Source organism: Papio anubis, chromosome 5, assembly GCF_008728515.1.
Source record: "Papio anubis isolate 15944 chromosome 5, Panubis1.0, whole genome shotgun sequence".
In the NCBI taxonomy this organism is placed as follows: Eukaryota; Metazoa; Chordata; class Mammalia; order Primates; family Cercopithecidae; genus Papio; species Papio anubis.
Genome location: NC_044980.1, coordinates 56,176,554 through 56,199,173, shown reverse-complemented (window position 1 = coordinate 56,199,173; position 22,620 = coordinate 56,176,554). Strand labels below are relative to the sequence as shown.

The following is a 22,620-nucleotide window of genomic DNA, read 5'->3' as shown; positions in this document are numbered from 1 at the left end:
AACCCAATTTCAAGGTCCTTTTTATTATCCAAGAGTCATCAGTTATCACAAAAAAAAAAATGATTCTTTGAACATTCTCTTGTCTCCATTAAAGTGCTTCTATTATAAATTATAACAAACTTCAACCATCAAACTCTTAAGGAAAGCGAATTCAGACTCATGCCTTTCACCCTCCTGACAGTGTTTGGGTTACCCACAGTCCATGAAGGCAACTATCACGGGGGAAATTATGAAGGGGCAAGACCTGAGCTCACCTAGCCATGGAAGCAACAAAGAGACATCCTGACTCCCTGCCTTACCTCCACCCACTGCCCTCGGGCAGTCTTTTGAGGCAAGAGTATTAAGTTTCAATGGGCCAAAGTGAAATCTCAAAACACAGCTTTCAAGGAATGTGTGATATAAAATAGTTTTAAACAACATTTAATACTCCCCCTTAAAGTAGACTACAATATTTAAGTGACAAGTCACTTTCAAAGCAAAGACAAATTTGAAAAGCACCTAAACTAGATGTTCTAGTTCTAAATGCTAAGATGTACATCTTTATTTTATACCTTTATGCTAGGAAGTAGTCATAAATGTGGATAAATTCTTAGATGCAGAATCACTGGTGAGAAGAGAATAAATATTTTTCAGATCCTCGACACATGCTGCCAACTATCAACTCTAAGGATTTTTTCCCAGTTTTGTAGCAGCCTGTGAAAGCATGAGAGTACCCATTTTCTTGCTCTCTTGCTAACCAAAGGCACTGTTCACTACATGATTCCATAAAACATAATGTAAAGAAAAACAATGACTACTGCCATTCAGGGTTTAGAAAAAGAAAAGCACATGAGACAAATGTCAATGGCTTTACCTGTAAAATCTGAGAACCCAGAGAGGTTCTCATCATCAATGCGGCAGGCTTCCATAAGGCTACTGAAGAGAGTGCCCACAGGGTCCAGGGGATGTCCAACCCAGCCCTCCAGATTGGTTATCGAGGTTATGCTTTTATGGGGTAGCTCTGTGTAAGAAAAGGGAATTGAGAGATGGGGGAGTAGAAGGGAGATGAAGGGAAAGAAGTGGGGAGAACAGAGGCTTTACCATTTAAAAGCAGCATCCTGATAAATCAGTTCTGAATTCTGTTGGAAATTCCCCTTTAATTAAGACACCAATCAAAGGGTACCATAATCCCCAACTTGTCAACTATTTTGAGTTCTAAACATTCATCTGTAAGTCAATATAAATGGTACTGAATTCCCAGGACAGCTCCCAAACATCTATTTAATTCATGTGTCTAGGTTACCAAGTTAACATTATTACTTACACTATTAAATTATGTTGTATAGGGAAAAATGAATTCCAAATTTTCTTGTGAGAAGTTAGGGACAACTCCCCCACTTCCCTAGGAGGGGGCATTAGAGAGGACTAAGAAGTCCCATTGGAATTATCAATTGGTAACTCCACCACGACATGCAGAAGAGACCTCTCTAAATCAGTGTTAACTGGGTCATGTAAATTGAGGACTTGAAGGCAGCTGTAGCTTGGGTTAGACTTGTATTCCCACATGAATATCCTTAAATTACCCCCTATCACCCTATGAAAGTCTTCCCTAGTGTGAATCTGTAAGCCATTTAAGAGACAACCTTTGCCATAAAGGGGAATGATAACAGACGATTATATATAATTTGAATGAAATAAATCCTTTTCATTTTCTTCACAGAATATTAACACTTTCAAGTTAAACTGTAGAATGCTGAGGAAGAAAACGCTATGTTTAAGATATATTCCATTGTTGTAAATAATGCAATATTTTACATCTAAGTGTTTACTAAAGTAATAAATAATAGTAGCTCATTCTTTTCTCATTTTTGAGATGGAGTTTCACTCTTGTTGCCCTGTCTAGAGTGCAATGGCGCGATCTCGGCTCACTGCAACCTCTGCCTCCTGGGTTCAAGAGATTTTCCTGCCTCAGCCCTGAGTAGCTGGGATTTACAGGCAAGGGCCATCATGCCCGGCTAATTTTAGCAGCTCCTTCTTAAAGGAAAACATAATAAAATTTACATACAATATAAAATGTACAAGAAAAATATTGCCGTGTAAATATCTGAAGAGTCATTCCATGAATCCAACATTCCTTCACAAGTCTTCTGGTTTTAAGCAATCAACCATCAGTACATAAAAATGAAAAACAGGCCGACGTGGTGGCTCACGCCTGTAATCCCAGCACTCTGGGAGGCTGAGGCGGGCGGATCACCTGAGGTGAGAAGTTCGTGACCAGCCTGGCCAAAATGGTGACACTCCGTCTCTACTAAAAATATAAAAATTAGCTGGCCGTGGGGGCGGGTGCCTGTAACCCCAGCTACTCAGGAGGCTGAGGCAGGAGAATCGCTTGAACCCAGGAGGCGGAGGCTGCAGTAAGCCATGACTGTGCCACTGCACTCCAGCCTGGGGGACAGGGCGAGACTCCATCTCAAAAAAAAAAAAAAAAAAAAAAAAAGAGGAAGAACGGCTTGGCACAATGTATTGAAATTTAAGTTGATGCCTAGATGCCTTGAAAAGGTCCTTCTCTTCAGTTTCTGTTGCTGGCTTTCATAAACATAATTAGTAGGAAAAAAGGAACATGAGTACTACTCCTGGAAACAATCAAATAAATATGTTTGCTTAAATATATATATATTTTGCTAATCAAATAAATATGTTTGCTTAAAAATATATATATGGATGGGGCTAAGGGAAATGCTGGGCTTATGTAAACAAATATATTGTCAAGTGATGGAAACTGAGGAAATATGAGGAATCAAAAATAAATCAAACAAATCTTTTTTTTCAGAATCAATAAGCTAACATATCATGCCAAACAGTTTTGGAAATGTATAAAATATTCCATTTACTAAACTTGGCCCATAACAAGTAACTGTTATGGTACTTTAGACTTGTAACAGCTATGAAAAGCCTATTTTTTAAATATGGAAAAACAATTACCAAAAATAAAAGTTGGGAAAGACACAGGTATAGATATGTAATCCTAGTAATACTCAAGAATGGTTGGGAATAAAAGTTTTCATAGCTTGCAAGGTGAAAGAGAAATGGGTCTAAGAATGGCCTAGACCTAAAGGTTACAGAATTCTCTCAAAGACAATCAAAGGAGTCTAAGTTAACATACTTTGTAACTTACCCAAATGTAAGTTTAGGAACATTAGTTCGGAATTAACACTTTTACACTTTCCTATTTTATTACATTTTAAACAAATTTTAAAAATCAACATTTATTCATAAAATGTATAATATGATTTTTTTAAAAAATCAGATGATCATCATGAACTGGCTTTCTTTTTGCACAGTATAACAAGTGCTGCACTCTTTGTTTGAATATTATCTTTTATACTATTCAGAAATAAATTCCTTTCACCATAGGCTGTGTATGTGTTGGAGGAAGAAGGATTTCAGAAAAATTTTCCAAAGTACCTAGCAATGTATTTTGCACACACCAGTGATGATATGAAGAACATGATGAACTGGACAAAGTCATGACTATTGGAGCTCTCACATTCTAATCCCATCTGAGCTTCCCCTTTCTTTGGTTCAAATGTAACTTTTGACTTTTTTTCACTGTAGGGTGATGGTGTTAATTTACATTCATAATACTTTCAATATAGAGTGTGTTAAAGTGCAAGTGTCTGTTAAAAGTTACAACAGATACTTGCTCCAACCTCTAGCCTTTTAATAATTTTTAGTTGTACTCTAGTATGTGTATAATCACCCAAGCATTAAAAACAAAATTATAACCAAAACAACAACAAAAACAAAAACCCAGCAACTAAAACTATGCCTCTTAATGAAAAATAAAATCACAGAGTGAAAACAAACCTGCTAAAGAAACATAAAAATAAAATTTATACCTATGGAAGGAATAAGATGTGCATGGATTAATCAGAAAAAGCATATACATTTATTTATCTGATCAGGGTCTTATGCATGTAATTCAATCCTTTGCAATTATTATTACTCAGTAATGATTACTCAAAATTTCAAAGATTAATAAACTGAGACAAAGAGAAGTTAAATGGGTTCTTTCAGCTGACAGCTCATCAAATGTCATTTACAGAACTTGAAAAATCCAGTTCTGGTTCTGGTCACTTTAAGTAAATATAATAACATGTCCTGATGTACAAATTATTACAGCTAAAAAGTTTTAGAATGCTTACACATTGTGCCAAGCTTTGTTTTAAGTGCTTTACAGAAATTAACTTGGTTTAATCTTCTCAACAACTCTAAGAGATAGGCCCTCTAACTGAGCCTCATTCCACAGAAGAGAATTCAAAATCTCAGAGACATCAACTGATTGCCTAAGACACACACTTGGGACATTAGGATTGCTGGGATTCAGGCATAGACTGTGTCCTTACTGTAAGAATTAAAATGCACTTCCACAAAATAAGGTATTTAGCTAACATGCATTTTAAATAATTTAGACATACTAGTTACTAAAACGATAAAGAAAATTCTCCCCCTTAAAAAATTAACCTGAGAGATTCTTTAAAACAATCTTTGCTTACAACATTCAACCAAGAAAAAAAATGCCCCAAATTTCTCACAGATCAGCCATTAAATATTTTTAAATGAATGGTGAGTAAAGCCATCATCTATGGTTCTAGTTCTAAAAGCCATCTCTCCCAGAACACAAAACCTAGTAATGTCATCACCAAGAATCCCATTCTAATGGAAACAAACTCCTTCACATTCACCTTTTTTTTGGGTTCGGAACATTTCCAACTGTTTCTGCTGCTGTCGTCTTAATGTATTAACAATAGCTATTGCTAGTCTCAGTGCTTCTCTGGGGTACCCATGAGAACGTAATGCGTCCACTCTTGCACAGGCTGTAGGAACATGTTCTAAAACAGAAAGTCAAGGGGGTAAAGTTGCCACTGTCAGATATAACCATAAAAAAAGAATTTAATAGTAAGATGTTTCTCCCAAAATACTATTAAAAAGACACAAGAAACCATTTCTGAACTTGGATTTGAATGAAAAACTCAGCTCCTATTGCCAAGCATTCATCCATCTCCCATTGAATCCTTCAATTCTCCACCTCCCACTCCAGTAATGCTATAGAAACTAAACAAAGAAGTAAGTCATGGAAATGTCTTTCCGGTTTGGTCACTTACCATGCCAGAGGGGCCACCCGCGGGAGTCGAAGAGGGAGTTTTCAGTGTCGTCATGGTAACAGTAGTTGGTGTATAGGTCACTGTTGATAATGTGCTGCAAGTGGCTATCCTGCCAGTGGAGATCACATGCCTCGATGGCTCGGGTGAACACTGTCCGATGTGGCCTGTTCGATGAATCTGTTTTTTCCACAATTCAGAAAGCCGTGTCAGCTATTATTCACATGTGAATAAATCAGTCATACCATTCTGTGGCCAGATGTTCATGAACACACCCACACACATTGTCCTGCACCCCCTAAGCAGAAGGGTGAAGGGTGAATACTCTCACATCCTAAGTACTAAGAGGCAGGTCAGCCCAAGAGCCACCATTCACTCACTTGTTTATCAAACACAAACATTCTGCAGCCATTAAAGCTAAGGTTAAAGGCGTCCTGCAAAAAGAATTGTCAAGTCTAGTTTCCATGCCAAATACACTCAAAGGAGGCACTCGGCACAAAAATCACATGAAAACTCACTGCTCCCCACTTCTGAGGTGCTGTGGTGGGCTGCCCTGATGGGATCAACAGCTCTCACAAACACTATGCAAGAGATGCGACACCAGCCATGGAACCTTTCAGGATTATGCAGTCAGCCTTTAAAGATATGCATAAGGGTTGTGCTTTTGGTTGTATTTTTTAACTATATTGTGCGGTTTTGCACAATTAAAACTATTATGCTTCTTGGGATATAATGCTTAAATACCACTTTATATCCCAAAGGGCATAAATGCATATATTTAACATTTCACAAAGCCACACAACATAGCTACAAAACAAACCAGCGCACTTACCTTGCCCCTACAGGCTGCCTCCTGACTCCTGGACAGGTTCCATGACTGGTGTGATGTCCCCAGCATAGTGTATGCCGGGGCATCACAAAAGAGCAGAGCCATACACTCCGAAGAGGGTTCAAGTTTCAGGACCTGACGGAGAAAAGAAATGTTTGGGGAATAAAGGATATTCTCACCCCAACTCCTGGGATTATTCAATTCCTAAGGATCATATGGTTCAAATTCTACCTGCACACCCACCCCTTGGGTTTCCACTCTAAACTTACCTTCAACTGTGGCACAAACTTTAGCAATCCTCAGCTGGAAATCAGGTTAACAAACTATTTCTATTTATGTGTACTTAACCTAGTTCAAGTATAACCCCTCATTGTTCTGAGACTTAATTAAATGAGAAGCAAAATCTGGAGCTTCCTTAATCGGTAACATTTCATTTTCCTGTCAACTGGACCTTTGGCTGAGCACAGACATAAGGGAAAGCACAAAAATCAAAGGACAACAACTGAATTGAGAAGAGATTGGAGAACTCATCTACGTCAACCCCTTTACTCTGCTGATGGAACTGAAAAGCAAGGGAAGTAAAGTGACTTGCCAAGGTCACACCGTCAGGCAGTGACAGTGGAGACCAAAATACAGATATCCTTATTGCAAATTCAGCTAATTCAGCTGGTTTGGAAAGGCTTTTGACAGGTCTTTAACAAAGAGACATTACTTCAGTTTGGTCTCAGGTCAACTTAGCTATCTGTACCTGAATGGTAGACACATCAAAATGCATGTGTGATAGATCATTTGAGAGGCACAAATAATGATGATCTGTTATGGCTCCCACCCAGACTCCTCACTAGAGGTGGATGGATAGAGACACTGCAAGGGAGAAGGCAAAGCCCTACATTTAAGGACATTTTGAATCTACTGGGGCTTTCTGCTGAGCAGAATAAATATACCCATACCCAGCAAGAAATTGGTTCCATGACCTCTCACAGTCAATTGATCAAATGTTTCAAAGTCCAAACCTCACGTAAGTGTTTTTTAGCCTCATGTAAGTATCTTTTGTAATTTCATTTATTTTGTTAAGCTGAAATCATAGAAACAAAATTTAAAACTAAAACGAGACTTTAAAAGAGCAACTTAGTATTATGCATGTATTAAGAGAGTGAGTTAGAGGTCTGCCTATTGATTTGGCTCAAATAGCAAGCTGTTAACATGATTCCATTTTTATACAATATTAATAAATACCTGAACCTTTCACATGTTTCTGTGTGACTGTATAAGCATAGAGAAATATAGAGTATACATACTAGACTTTTAACATGGTTAGCTCTAATAAAACCAATGACAACAAAAGAGGCTAAATACTCATGAAATGAAATTTAAATGAAAAGTCCTGTAATAATATGGGAAACACATAAAATTAAGTATGTAGCTAGATATAAAAGATATACAATTAAAAATCTGGTTTGACTAGGTATCAAAATTAGTCAACTTTTAAAATCTTGAACGTCTGTGGTTATTCAATTTTGCAGTAAGATTGAAAAAAGAGAAATAATTATCTTGATCAATTTTTAAATGATAAATACATACATTTGTAAGAATTTTTAATAAAGTATACAAAATAGCAATACATGCTGATTAAGGAAAACTTGGGAAATTAAGAAAAGTAAAAAGGAGACATTCTTAGTTTAATTTACTAAAAAAATTATAAAATTGGCTATCATTTTGGTATATTAAAAAAATTATTCTCTTTCAAAGGGTATAATTTGCAATGTTGTTATTCATTAACTCTAATAAATTATCTCAGCAGAGGCAGAGCCTGGATAAGCCCGACATTCACTCTAACGTGTAAACACAAGAAATTCTGCCCATGGCCTATACTGTGTGCACACTCAGTCCAGCTGTAATGGCACAGCTGCTGGACTCTACCGGCCACCACAAGCTCTCCCCTGGGGAGCCAGCTCAGCTATACAGGGAAGGCACTACAGGTATGAACACCAAACCTCCTCTGTAGGCATGTATCTTCTGACAGCCCCTCAGCAGGATGGGGGTATTCTGCTAAAAGTAGGTACCCTGGTGCCTTTAGGTCCAACAGATGTAAACACTGCCCTTAGAAACAAGGTCCTGACTTTGTATCACCTAGGACAAACTGTAAGTGAAATGAACTTTTTAAGTTTGGAGGCTGGACCACTTCTTACCAGCTTTCTAAGGCCATGAAATATTCATGCTTAATCAAGGGTAACAGAATAAATGGAACGTAAAAAGTAAAATGTAAAATGTTTGAGTAGCAGTCCCCAAAAGCAGTAGGGAATAAAACATAGTATAAATAGAAGGGGATTAAGGATATTACCTATGTAGATGTAGGCATACCCTTTCCTAGCAATGGAAGAGAATAAATGTTGAACAACTAAACTTAAAAATTCTGAGCACCTGGAAAAAAACTGGGGTTATGTGGGATACATTTATTTTCTTTGAAGTTATTAAATACAATCATCATGGGCAATAAAGATATGACAGACTTCAAATACTGAATTCCCATGGCAAATCTTTCCAGACAAGGCAGAGTCAGACAATTGTCTTTCTCAAGTCCTAAAACTTCTTTTTGATTGGAAAAGTCCCTATGGAGTAATATGTATCATTTTCTTTCTTTGCAGGGACTAAAAACACTATACTAACATCACATTCAAACTCAGCACATTGTTCCAGTTATTTCTAGTAGTACAAATTCTGCATGTGGCTAGTACATAGAGAATGTAGTCTTGATTCTGAATCCTAATGTTCTCTAATTCCCACCTTGCTTCTATCGTGACTTTCAAATCTTTCAAATTTTCTCCCAAAAAATGCACTGAATCATGCAAAAATAGTGTCATGAATTAGTTAATAAAATTTCTATTTGCAAGAACTAATTACTTAAGAATTTCATTTTGAAAGGGAAGAGAACATTCTGCAGCAGGTAGAAGGGAAAAATGGGGCCAAGGAACGAAGTTTTTTAAAGATAGGAGAGACTTGGGTTGAATACATAGGTACAATAGAAAGGGAGAAACAAAAAAAAAAAACGAGACAGAAATGAGAGACAGAGGTTCTTTTGGAAATGTCTGGGAGCATTTCTTGGTTGTCCCAAAACTTGGAGGGCACTATTAGCCTACAGCAGGTGGGGACAACCATGCTATACAACCCCTCACAATAAAAAAATTTCCCAGTAAAATGTCAACAGCATTCTATGTCCTTCAATCGAGTCATAAAATATTTCCTTACTACATTTTAAAACTAAGAATTTTTAAGGGACTAAATTATACAGTAGATCAAACATGGATTGACCAACAAAGATAAAAACATATAGCTCCTCAAACCTCTTGATAGTTTGTTTTAAAAGTAATATATTAACCATCCTACTCCATGATCTCTTTAAATTAGAAAAGAATGTCCATAATAAATCACTGATAGGCCATTTTAACATACTAACATATAAAATAAGTATTATATCCATCCATATTCTGAGAATATAACAAAAGCATACAAATATCTCAGTTAAATTTAAAATATACACACAGACACACATACACTCACAGTCAACACATATTAAGTACTGGAGTTGTAAGTTCTTAAGCTGGTAAAATCATTTTCCCATATACATTGTAAGTTACTATTATAAGCACATACGGATAGCTACAAATTGAGCAGAACATTATGGTGGACTCACCTTGGTTGGCATTTGCACCCTGAGGCAGAGCATTGGTTAAGTTGGGTAATTCACTGCCATGATTTCCGTCTTCCCACGGACAGACATCAACACTGTTCCATTTCTTCAGCTGTTTTAGCCAACTGGCCTTTTGCTCCAACTTGCAGTGGGGGTTTAAAACTATACACATCCACAGAGCACCTAATTTAAAGGAGGAAAGGAAAGTAAAATTTTTTAAAATTATAAAAATATCCAATGTTATCAAGTTAAATTGTTTAAATTTATTAAAATTTAAAAATGTAATTTATATTATACTTAAAATTTTAAATTATTTAAATTATCAAGTTAATTATAAACAATTTCAAAATAAACCCAAGTCAGTCATTTTTATAACTCAATTCTCCTTAATGTAAGCCACAAATCCCACAGAGAGTTTACAGAAAGGAGGACAACAGATCCAAGGTTTGAACCAAAGATCCAAATACTCTTACATAATAAAATATACTTCATATTTCACAAATGCCAATAGTAATCAACTTCTTACTTGCATGATATTTTAGATAAAAATGCCAATAACATATACAATCTCAGGGTCCAATTTACAGATTCTATACATGGATACTGCAATATATCACTCCAAATGGTTCTGCACAAAAATTGGATTTACTTTCTAAAATTACTTTTTATAATAAAATCATTAAGGCATATAGTAGACACAAATAACTTCCTCTTCTCCTTATAATTTCAAACTTTATTATGCTTATTAATTAGTATGCATATTTATATGTCAGTAAAATGTGAATAGTTTTGGACAAAAAAAAGCCAGTAAAATAGGTCTTTCAAAAATAAAATTCATTTAAACATACTTCCCTAAATGATTTAATCAGTAACTGATTTTAAAAACATAGTTGAAATCACTAAATGTGTATCTTCATGAGTAAAATTACTAAACTGTAATCAAAATTTCCCTAGTTTTTCAAAAGAAAGGCAATCATACATTTAGAATAAAGGCATAACTCATAATTTGAATAATTAAGGTCCGATAAATTTATTATTCCTTTCTACATTCTTCAAAGTAGAAAATTCAAGCAAATATTTCACAAATTTTAAAAGTTCAAGTTTTACTTAAATTTCAAAGCAAGACAGACACCAGCATTCCAAAGCTTTTCACGACACAACTTCTTTGAAAACGTATGTGTGCATGTCTGTTTATGTTTTAATCATTTGTTAGTTAAATGCATAATAATGGTAGGAATGAAAACTGTTTATGTTTTATTTGTCCAAAAGATATGGCTTACATTCTTCCTCATTAAAAATAAACAAGCTTCTACCATTAGGGCAGGGGTCCCCAATCCCCAGGTTGCAGACTGGTACCAGTCTGTGGTCTGTTAGGAACTGAGCCATGGCCTGTTGGGAACCTGGCCGCACAGCAGGAGGTGAATGGCGGATGAACAAATATTACCGTCTGAGTTCTGCCTACTGTCAGATCAGCAGTGGCATTAGATTATCACAGGAACATGAATACTACTGTGAACTGCGCATGTGAGGGATCTAGGTTGCATGTTCTTTATGGGAATCTAACTAATGCCTGATAATCTGAGGTGATACAGTTTGATCCTAAAAGCATCCTCTCCCACCCCCCAATCTGTGGAAAAATTGTCTTCCATGAAACCAGTCCCTGGTGCCAAAAAGGTTGGGGACTGCTACATTACAGTATCTATTATTTTAAATATCAAATAGCTTTCATGAACAGAAAACAAAAAGGGCCACAACCTATCTAAGCCACAGATATTTACAATCTGCATTTCTATATTTTAAAATACCAATTAAAAATAAAATATGGCTAGCGAAGATGGAGTAAGCCTATGCCCATCCCTCCCAATGATAACAAAAACTTTAGACAAAACACAAAAAGTAGTAGTAACCTGAGGATTCTGAAAAGTAAGAGCAAGCAGATTGGAGAGAGAAAATAAAACCTGGAGAAGCAACTCTGATGGGGGTGACTTGCCATTATGTTTCCCCTTCTTCTTTTTCTCCTAGCATTGAAATAAAATTAGTCCCATCCAGGGAACTTTATAAACGACACATGCAGCAAAAACTTGAGAACCCTCATCTAGCTGGTATAAGCACAGGGAAAAAGGACTCCCAAACCAGGAGCTGAAAAGGGGGATCTCTGAATTCTGTGTACAAACTGGTACAAGTCCTGGTCACACTTCATGTGCATGAGACAGATCCAAGGCAGTATAACCAAGGTTTTGAAAACTAACTGACATTGGAACTATCACCCAATGGACAGGAAACAATTTATGGTCTGAATCTACCTTGGTTTGCTGCATGCTTTAAGAAATTTTTAAAAACAATCTCCTGAGGATTTCAATTATTTAAACAATCCCCAGGCTCTCATGATACAACATTCAAAATGTCCAGGACCTAAAATTATGTGACTTACAAATAAACAGCAAAATGCCACCAATTCCCAAGGGGGAAAAAATAGTCAACAGATACCAAGCAAGATGAACCAGATGTTAGAATTATCAGTCAGAGGCTCTATACCAACTATTATAATTAAGGTCCATGAAATGAAGGTAAACACTATTGAAAGGAATAGAAAGGCAGCTCTCAGAAGTGAAATATAAACTATAAAAAAATGAACTAAACAGAAATTTTAGGGCTAACAAAACAATATCTGAAATTAAAAATTAACTGGATGAGATCAACAGCAGAATGGAGATGACAGAGGGAAAAGTCAGTGAAAGTGAAGCTAGAAATGACCTCAACTGAAGAAAAGAGAGAAAAACAACTAGGCATAAATGAGCTGAGCCTCAAAAACAGGTAAGAAAATATCGAAAGGTTTAACATTTATGTCATTCGATTCCCAAAAGATGAGGAGAAGAAAAAAATTGGAAGAAATCATGACTGAAAACCTCCCAAATTTGTAGAAAGGTATGAACTTACAGATCCAAGAAGCTTAGCCAACCTCAAATAAGACACATTCAAAGAAAACCATTCCCAAATATGTCATAAACTGCTGAAAAGCAAAGATGAAGAAAAAAAATCCTGAAAACAGAGAATATCAAAATACCATACATAGAAGAATAGTGACTTGAATAATTAGAAGTTTCTCATCTGGAAACAGAATACAATCTTTAAAGGATTAAAAGAAACTAAAGTGTCAATCAGAATTCTATGTCCAGCAAAAACATCATTCAGGAGTGATGATGAAATATAACCACATCCAGATCAGGGAAAATTTACAGTATTCGTTGCCAAGACATCTGTTCTAAAAGAAATGTTGAAGGAAATTCTTTACGCTGAGGAGAAATAGTATCAGAAGGAAACTTGGAAGTTCAGGAATAAAGGAAGAACAATAGAAATGACAAACATCTCAGTAAATAGATCATTTTTGACTTTTAAGTTCTTTAAAAGTATGACTGTTAAAAGTAAGAATTTAAGCAGCATCTTGTGGAGTTTTAAATGCATATAGAGGTACTGCACATGACAACTATAACATAAAAAAAGGGAGAGTAAAGGAAAAAATATACATAAAAACTGTATCTATAAACTATATATACATTTATATATATATATATATTTGCCATGTTAAATGGCATGTAGAGCCTAACAACCACAAAACTATATATATATACAGTTTATATATATATGTATATTTTTGTTATATTCTACATGCCATTTAACATGGCAAAAATATTAACTTCAAATAGACTGTGAAAGCTTAGGTCTGTTTACTATAATACTGATACCACCAAAAATATTCCAGGAGATACAAACACAAAGGATAATAGAAATTAAATTATAATAAAACATTTTTAAAATAAGTAATCCAAAAGAAAGCAAGAGAGAGGGAAGAGATGAATGGAAACAGAGGGAATAAACAAAAAACAAATGATTAAAATGTAGACCTAAATTCAACAACCACATCAATAATTATATAAAATATAAATGGTCTAAACATATAAATTAAAAGAAATGGTTAAATCAGGCTAAAATACAAGACCCAAATCTTTCTTATACTGTGTATAAGAAATCTACTGTAAATATAATGACATAGATTAAATGTAAAAGTATGAAAAAATATATACCATGAAAAAACACTATAAAATAAAGCTGGCATGACTATATCAGTATCAGATAAAGCGACTTTAGAACAAGGAATACTATACCAGGTATAAAGAGGAGCATTACATAAAGATAAAAGGGTCAGTTTTCCAGAAAGTTTTCCATAATCCCAGACGACTCTGCTGCACCTCACAATAAGACTTCAAAATACAGGAAACAAAACTGACAGAACTTAAAGGAGAAATAGACAAATCCACAATTATATTGGTAGACTTCAATATTCTTCTTTCAGTAACTAATAGAACAAGTAGTCAGAAAATTAGCAAATACTTGAACACTGCTATGGTCTGAATGTGTCCCCCAAAGTTCATGTGTTAGAAACATGATCCCTAATGCAACAGTGTTGACAGGTGAGGCCCTTACGAGGTGATTAGGTCATGAAGGCTGTGCTCTCAAGCTGTTATGGTGGGAGTGGGTGAGTTATCTTAGGAGTGGGTTTCTGATAAAAGGATGATTTGGGGCCTCTACCCTACTCTCTTGCATGCGTGATTATCTTGCCCTTCTGTCCTGTGTCATGGAATGATGCAGCAAGAAGGCCCTTGCCAGATGCAGGACCCTCAGCCTTGGACTTCCCAGCCTCCAGAACTGTAAGAAACAAATCTCGGCTCTTTGTAATTTACCCAGTCTCAGATATTCTGTTACAGCAGCACAGAAAGGACTAAGATGAACAATATCAACCAACTAAACCTGACATTTATAAAGCACTTCACCTAACATTAGCAGAAACAAACAAACAAACAAACAAACACCTACTGTTCATTTATTTATTTACTGAGACAGGATCTTGCTCTGTCGCCCAGGCTCGAGTGCAGTGGAATGATCATAGCTCCCTGCAGCCTCAAACTCCTGGGCTGAAGGAATCATCCTACCTTAGCCTCCCGAGGAGACAGGGTCTCACTATGTTTCCCAGGCTGGCCTCAAACTCTAGCTGTCCTCAAGCAGTCTTCCAGCCTCAGCCTCCCAAAGCTCTGGGATTATAGGTGTAAGCCACTGTGCCCAGCTAAAACCTACTATTTTAAAATGTACAAAAAACATTCACCAAGATAGTCTATATTCTAGGCCATAAAACAAATTTTGACAAATTTAAAAGAACTGAAATCACACCAGGTATACATTCTCTGACAAAACAGAATTAACTCAGAAATTAGTAAAAGAAAGATATTTGAAAAATTCCAAAATATCTGGAAATTAAACATGCTTCTAATAACTCATGAGTCAAAGGAATAGTCACAAGGAAAATCAGAAAATACTTTGTATTGAATAAAAATGAAAAAATATTTTGAAATTTATGGTATACAGCTAAAAAAGTGTTTAGAGAAAAATTTAGGGCACTAAATGCTTACAGTGGAAAATAAAAAGGATTCAAATCAACGATATAAATATCCACCTTAAGAAAACAGAAAAAGATTGAGAAACCAAAGCCAAAGAAAGCAGAAAGGAAGAGATCAGAAATCTATGAGACTGAAAACAAGCAGGAAAAAAAAAAAAATCAATGAAACAAAAGGTGGTTCTTTAAAAAGATTTATAAAATCAATGAAGCTATAGCCAGGCTGACACACACACACACACACACACACACACACACACACACACGGGGGGGGGGGGGGGAGAGAGAGGGGAGGAGGAGAGGGGGGGGAAAAAAAGGGGGGGGGGGGGGGAGAGAGAGAGAAGATACACACTACCAGTGTCAGGAATAAAAAAAGGGCACATCGGCCAGGCGCAGTGACTCACGCCTGTGATCCCAGCACTTTGGAAGGCTGAGGCAGGTGGATCGCCTAAGGTCAGGAGTTTGAGAAACCCCAACGGCCAACATGGTGAAACCCTGTCTCAACTAAAAATACAAAAAAAAAAATTAGCTGGGCGTGGTGGCATGTGCCTGTAAACTCAGCCACTTTGGAGGCTGAGGCAGGGGAATTGCTTGAATCAGGGAGGTGGAGGTTGCAGTGACATCATTATAGATCTCAGAGATATTAAAAGGATCCTAAGGGAATACTCTGGACAACTTTATGCTCATAAATTCTACAACTTAGATAAAATGAAAAAATTCCTTGAAAGTCACAAACTACCAAAGCTCACTCAAGAGGAAATAATAACCTAAACGGTTGTAAATTAATTAAAGAAATTAAATGTGCAGGTAAAAATCTCTAACAATACAGATCCAGATGTTTCCCTGGAAAAGTCTACCAAACATTTAAGAAATAGTATCAATTCTACACAATGTCTTCCAGAAAATGGAAGAGGAGGGAAGGGTTCCCTCTGTGTGAGGCCAGCATTATTACCCTGATACTAAAACCAGATGAAAACATTACAAGTAGACTCAACTGCAGATCAATATCCCTTATGAACATAGAAGTAAAATGCCTCAACAAAAATGTTAGCAAATCTAATTAAGCAATTATCAGAAAAGGAAAATACACAACATACGGTTTATCACAGGAATGCAAAGCTAGTTTAACATTCAAAAATAAATTAGTATAATTCACCATATTCAGACTAATGAAGAAAAACCGTATGATAATCTCAACAGATACAGAAAAAGTATTTGGCAACATTTGACATTCCTTCATGATAAAGCAAGCTCTCAGAAAACTAGGAATAGGAGCTAACTTCTTTAACCTGATAAAGGGCATCTGCAAAAAATCCTACAGTTAACACAGTAATAGTAAAAGACTGAATATTACTCCCCTATGATAGAAACAAGGCAAAGATGTCTGCTCTTATCACTTCTATTCAGCATCACACTGGAAATTCCAGACAGGCCAACAAAGCAAGGGGAGGGGATTAAAGACATCAAGTGGAAAGGATAAAATTGCTCTTAGAACCAGTAAGTATAACAAGGTCATATGATATACGCTCAAATGAAACAAAACAAAACAAAACAAAACAAAAAAACGCTTACCTCAAAACAAACAAAAAACTGTAGGTATATATGCTAAATATGAACAACTGGAAATCAAAACTTACCCAAAAAGTACTATTTATCTTAGCACCAAAAAATCTTAGCTTATAATTCTAAGAAAACAGGTGCAGTCTCTATGTTAAAAACTACAAAACACTGATGGAAGAAATCAAAGACAATACTGAAAAGTGGGAGGTTAACATGTTCATGGATTGGAAAACTCAATATTGTTAACATATCAATTCTCCCCAAATTGATCTATATATTTTACATAACCTCACTCAAAACGCTAGCCAGTATTTGTGTGTATACTGACAAGAAATGCAATAGAATGAATAGCCAAAACAATTTTTAAAAATGGCAAAGTTGTACGAAGGACAAAGACAAAAGATTTAAGACTCTATAAAGCTACAGTAATCAAAACTGTAGTAGTGATGAAGGGATAGGCACATAGATCAAAGGAACAGAACAGAGTTCAGAAATATACCTACACAAATGTGGTCAATTCAAGGTTCAAAGTCAATTGAACAGAGAAAAGGTAAGTTTTTTCAACAACTGGTGCTGGGAACAATTAGATATTCGTGTGAAAAAAAAAATGAACCAAAATCCATATTATACACTTACTTCACAAAAAAATTAACTCAAAGTGGATCATGAACTCAAATAAAAAATTTTTTAAAAACCCATAAAACTGCTAGAAAAAAGTTTAGGAGAAAATCATTGTAATCTTGATTTACATAAAGATAATGTTAGATACAAAATCAAAAGCATGACCCATAAAAGACAAAATTGATAAAGTCGACTTCATCAAAATTTAAAAGTTTTATTCTACAAAAGACACTGTTAAGAGAATGGGAAAACAAGTTACAGACTAGGAGAAAATACTTGCAACTTGTACATCTGATAAAGGACTTGGATCTAGAATATGTAAACTTTCTCAAAACTCATTAAGGAGTTTAACTCAATAAAACTGGGCAAAAAAAAAAAAAAAAGACTATCAAGCCAAGAAAAGACACAGAGGAAACTTAAATGCATATTAACTAAGTGATCCAATCTGAAAAGGCTACATACTGTATTATTCCAACTATATGACATTCTGGAAAAGAGAAAACTATGGAGATGGTGAAAAGAACAGTGGCAGTCGGAGTTTGGGTGCAGGAAGAGATGAACAGGAACAGCATAGAGGATTTTTAGCATAGTGAACTACTCCGATACTTCAGTGGTGGATACACGTATCATTATACATCTGTCCAAACCCATCAAATGCATACCACCAAGGGCGAATCTCTTACGTAAACTATGGACTTTGGGTGGTAATAAGATGTCAGTGTAGGTTCATCAATTGTATGACTCTGGTGGGGGATGCTGATAATGAGACAGAATATGCATAAGTTGGGGGTAAGGAGTCTATGGGAAATCTCTGCTCAATTTTTCTGTGAATCTAAAACTGCTTTAAAAAACACAGTCCATTTTTTTTAGAAAAGGGCAAAAAATTTAGAAAGACATTTTACCAAAGAAGATACATAGGTGGCAAATTGCAGACAAAAAAACATACTCAATACTGTTAATCATTAGGAAATACAAATTAAGATCACAATGAGATACCATTATATACATATTATAATAGCTACAATTATACAAAAAAAAATTTAACCTGACAGCAACTGTAGGCAAGGATGTGGAGCAACTGGAATGCTCATAAATTGCTGCTTGAAGATAATAAAGTGGCACAGACTCTGGCAAACAGTCTGGCAGTTTTTCATGAAGTTAAATGTATTTTGACGATATGACCCAGCAATTCTACTCCTAGGGATTTGCCCAAGAGAAATACAAATTTATGTTCACAGGAAAACGTGTACAAGAATGTTTATAGCTGCTTAATTTGTAAATGTGAAAGACAGGAACCAATCTACACGTCCTTCAACTAGTGAATGGATAAACAAACTATGGTACATTCATACAGAAGATACCACTCAGCAATAACAACAACAAAAACCCACTGATGTACACATAATATCTCAAATACACTACACTAAATAAAGGAAGCCAGAATCAAAAGGGTATACACACACAAACTTATAATTCAATCGATAGGACATTCTGGAATGGCAAAACTAAAGGGACTGAGAACAGATGAGTGGTTGCTAGGGATTGGGACAGGATGAGGGAATTTTGGGGGGGTGGTAGACTGTTCTCTATCTTGATTGTGGTAGTGGTTACATGACTATATGCATTTGTCCAAACTCAAAACTGTACACTAAAAACTTTTAGTGTATGTATTTTTATAGTATTTACAGTATGTATTTTATAGTATAGTAAGACTTGTACAACCTTAAAAATTAAATAATTGTATTACCATTAATAGTCACCATTTATTGGGTGCCCACTACATGCTAGAGGCATCATATTTAGGGCTTTACAATCACTTATCATTAACTTGTTACAAGAACCCTTCACAGTCAGAATTACTATTCTATTTTGAAGATAAGTGTCTTAGTCTATTTAGGCTGCTATAACAAAAATACCATAAATTTGGTAGCTCATAAACAACAAACATTTACTGCTTACAGTTCTGGAGGGTAGGAAGTCCAACATCAAGGTGCAGATTTGGCATCTGGCGAGGGCATGCCCCTCATAGATAGCACCTTCTAATTGTGTCCTCACACGGGGAAAGAGGTAAACAAGCTCCCTCAGGCCTCTTTGATAAGAGCACTAATCACATTCCTGAGGGCTCCATCCTCATGATCTGATCACCTCCCAAGAGCCCCAACTCCTAATGCCATCACCTTGGGGGTTACAATTTCAACATAAAAATTTTGGGGCGGACACAAACATTCAGACCATAGCAATGAGAAAACTAAAACTCAGAGAGGTTGAGGTCCTTAAAAACAAGATGCTAAATATTCTTGGCAACTTTAAACAATGATTTCTATGATTTTGAAGAAAAAAAGAACTCCATAAAACTCAGATTTGCATGCTTACATTTCTCTAATTAGAAAATTTCCATTCTGCAGAATGAGAAATTTTTTAAAAACCAAGCCTTTATTAATTTGCTTGTAACATTCTTTTATTGCTCACCTCCCTAAAGAGAGGTTTCATCCTGGAAGATGTTCTTAATGTTAGATTCAAGTTCAAAGCTATAATAGATATGGTCTTTTATCTTAACAGTCATCACTACAAAAGCTGTAATTAGCCTTAATAACCAACTCAACCAAATTGAGCAAGTCATCTCCAAATTTTATTAATTCAGAGTCCCACTTTGGGCATTTATCTCCTTTCCCTTCAATACGCCTGAAACATTTGTAGCTTTACAAATAAAGCTATTTGATGATTAAACACTTCATTCTGCTGTCCCTCTGAAATAGTAACCCTTTAAGGACTCGGCCAAAACCAGGACAGAAGGCTCAGTGAGAAGTCATCATTTTCTGCACCTAACAGAGGCCATGGCACCTAGTCAGGTACTACTGGTTCTTTCACAAAGAACACTTAATTATTTGCTATGAATTACAATAAAAGCAAGTTCAATACTTTTAAATTACTTTCCTGGCTTCAAGGCATCAAAGTATATAAAGGCTATTATCAAATTGCTGGTGTGTGCATCATCTAGTTTCTGAATTATCCATGGCACATATCAGCTCTAGCTTTTTTCTATCATCCAGCATGTTTCTAGTCTCCTTTCTAATACTATTCCTATTCCATACTCAGTGATTTTAGCAGAAAGATGGCACTGTAACATATAAGGCAAAGTAAACCAAAACTAGGAAGGCAATCCCCCAGGGAAGAAGAAGAAAAACAAAAAAACAAAAAAAGCATTCGTCACACAAAGTAAATTGTTCCAATCCACTTAGTGGCCTTAAACCTATTCACATCTTACACCTAGCCAGTCAGAGAATATGGGCAGAATGTTGCTGAGGCAGAACACAAATCATCGTGCAAGTCATTTGGTTACTTCTGCATCCCCCCAAAAGCAGAGTGCCAGTGGGCAAGAACCCATACTCGGCAAATGTGGGTGGCAAGAATGAACTCTACTTCTTGAAAGCCAATCTTTTCCACCAAACATTCAGGTGTACAAATTATCACCACCATTTTGCCCAATCTCACACACCTATTGTTTACATTTCCAAGCAGAAGAAGTTTTTGATGAACAAGGTCTGATCTGGAAAGGTTAAGATATGGATTACCAGCCATAAGACTTTAGGCCAACACACAGGCTCTTGGTGATGGCAGTTCCCTCATTTAATCAATAGGAACAATAATTTCTAACCTCATTGGGTTGTTTAGACTTGAGTGTTTTTGCTAAATGTTGAATTCACAAAGCTTCAAAAGGTGCACTCCTGCAAACCACTGTGATCAAAGACTTGGACGTTGAAGAAATTGAGAATCAACAGTTAAAACAGAATTGGAGTGATCAGACTAAAGAATCACTCAAAATCACTCTGAATACCCTTATAAGTATTTTACATTTAATAAAATAAAACAAGACAACATATTAAACAAAAATCAGTAACTTTAAATACTTCTGAAACTTGTAATGATGAGTTCTTGAACAATTAATTTCCGCTTGGCATTGAAACACATTTCAATCTCTCCTTTTCCCTTGGTTTCAATGACAGACTTTTAAATGTGTTTTGTTTTCCTATAGACATTATTCTCTCTAGCTCCCAGGACTCCAGTCTGGGCCTACAGGCAAAGAGAGTGATTTAAAGATCTGAGATGCTTTGGCAATTTTCAAATCACTGGTGTGTGCATCACCCAGCTTCTGGATTATCCCTTGCATCCTTACCTACTCCCACCAGGAGGCATTTCCGAAACACATCCCCAACCCAACAGGGTTACTGAACATTTTCTCTGTCCATGGTAATCTCAAGCCTGTGAGTACTCTTCCTTCAGCTTCCCTCTCTCTGGATCAGCTCCCATAGTATCTTTGCCAAAACACTTCTAGTCTACCATCCACTCTGCCGTTTTAGTTTTAATGCCCAGGTTCCATAGTCTTCTATAGGAATTTAAAATTATCAGAACTTATTTCGGGGAAAAATCTAAGAAGTCAAACCATGTAAAATCTTACGTAAGAGTTTGAAGATGATGATGAATTACTGTAAATGAAATATTATGAAAAATGAAAATGTATAATACTCTAAGACTGTGTTATACTCTTTCCTATAATATTGACAAACATCCAACTTAGTCCAATTCAAGGGCTATGATTAGGTGAAATAATAGAACTTCAGTTTTACACATCATTATATTTCACATTTCTGGGGTTACTAGCATTTGGAGAATAACCATTAGAAGAAGCATGAAGTACTGTCAGACTTATAACCACTGTTCTTGTTATGTATTAAAAACTACTCTAAAACTTAATTAATATAACAATATATCGTTATATCTCACAATTCTGTAAGTTAGAAATTCTCTCTCTCCTCTCCCCTTTCACCCTGTGTCAATATGGCCTGTCCATGTGCATAGCCTGGCAGCCTGGCAGTCAGGAGAGTCAGACTTCTTATATATAGAAACTCAGGGCTCCAAGATCTTTGAAGAGATGGGAAGTGGATGTTGCCAGTCACCCAAGGCTTGGGCCCAGGAACTGGCCCAAGATATCCTCTGATATATTCTGTTGATCAAACATGTATAAAAATCACCCAGATTCTAAAGGAGGGAACAAAGACTTCACATCTTCATGAGACAGTTACTAGTAAAGAATCTGTGGCCGTCTTTAGCCTATCACAGTTATCGAAAAAGATTATAAATTTGCTAGATTACAAAATAGAAAATTAAATTATTTGCAAATGAGTATAAGAATGTTGTTAGTTAAAATAATCCAACTCAAACAAACCATTCATCATATGAGAAGAGTTGTAAGTCAAGCAATACAAAGAAGTCATTATGAAAATTTAATAGTATAAAAGGTATCTCAATATACCTTGCGATATTTAACACTGGTTTG

The 22,620-nt window shown here is 35.9% G+C and overlaps 1 protein-coding gene across 1 annotated transcript in view; it reads right to left on the bottom strand.

Annotated features, from left to right (window-relative positions):
- The window catches only part of ZSWIM6 (zinc finger SWIM-type containing 6), a 110,050-nt gene that overhangs the window by 15,756 nt on the left and 71,674 nt on the right, over nt 1-22,620 (bottom strand). The window contains exons 5-8 of the mRNA XM_031666819.1: nt 9,662-9,841; nt 5,145-5,321; nt 4,725-4,871; nt 854-1,000 (exon numbers count right to left, since the gene is read on the bottom strand). Coding sequence (XP_031522679.1) covers nt 854-1,000; nt 4,725-4,871; nt 5,145-5,321; nt 9,662-9,841 — 651 coding nt within the window. The remainder of the gene's footprint in view (nt 1-853; nt 1,001-4,724; nt 4,872-5,144; nt 5,322-9,661; nt 9,842-22,620) is intronic.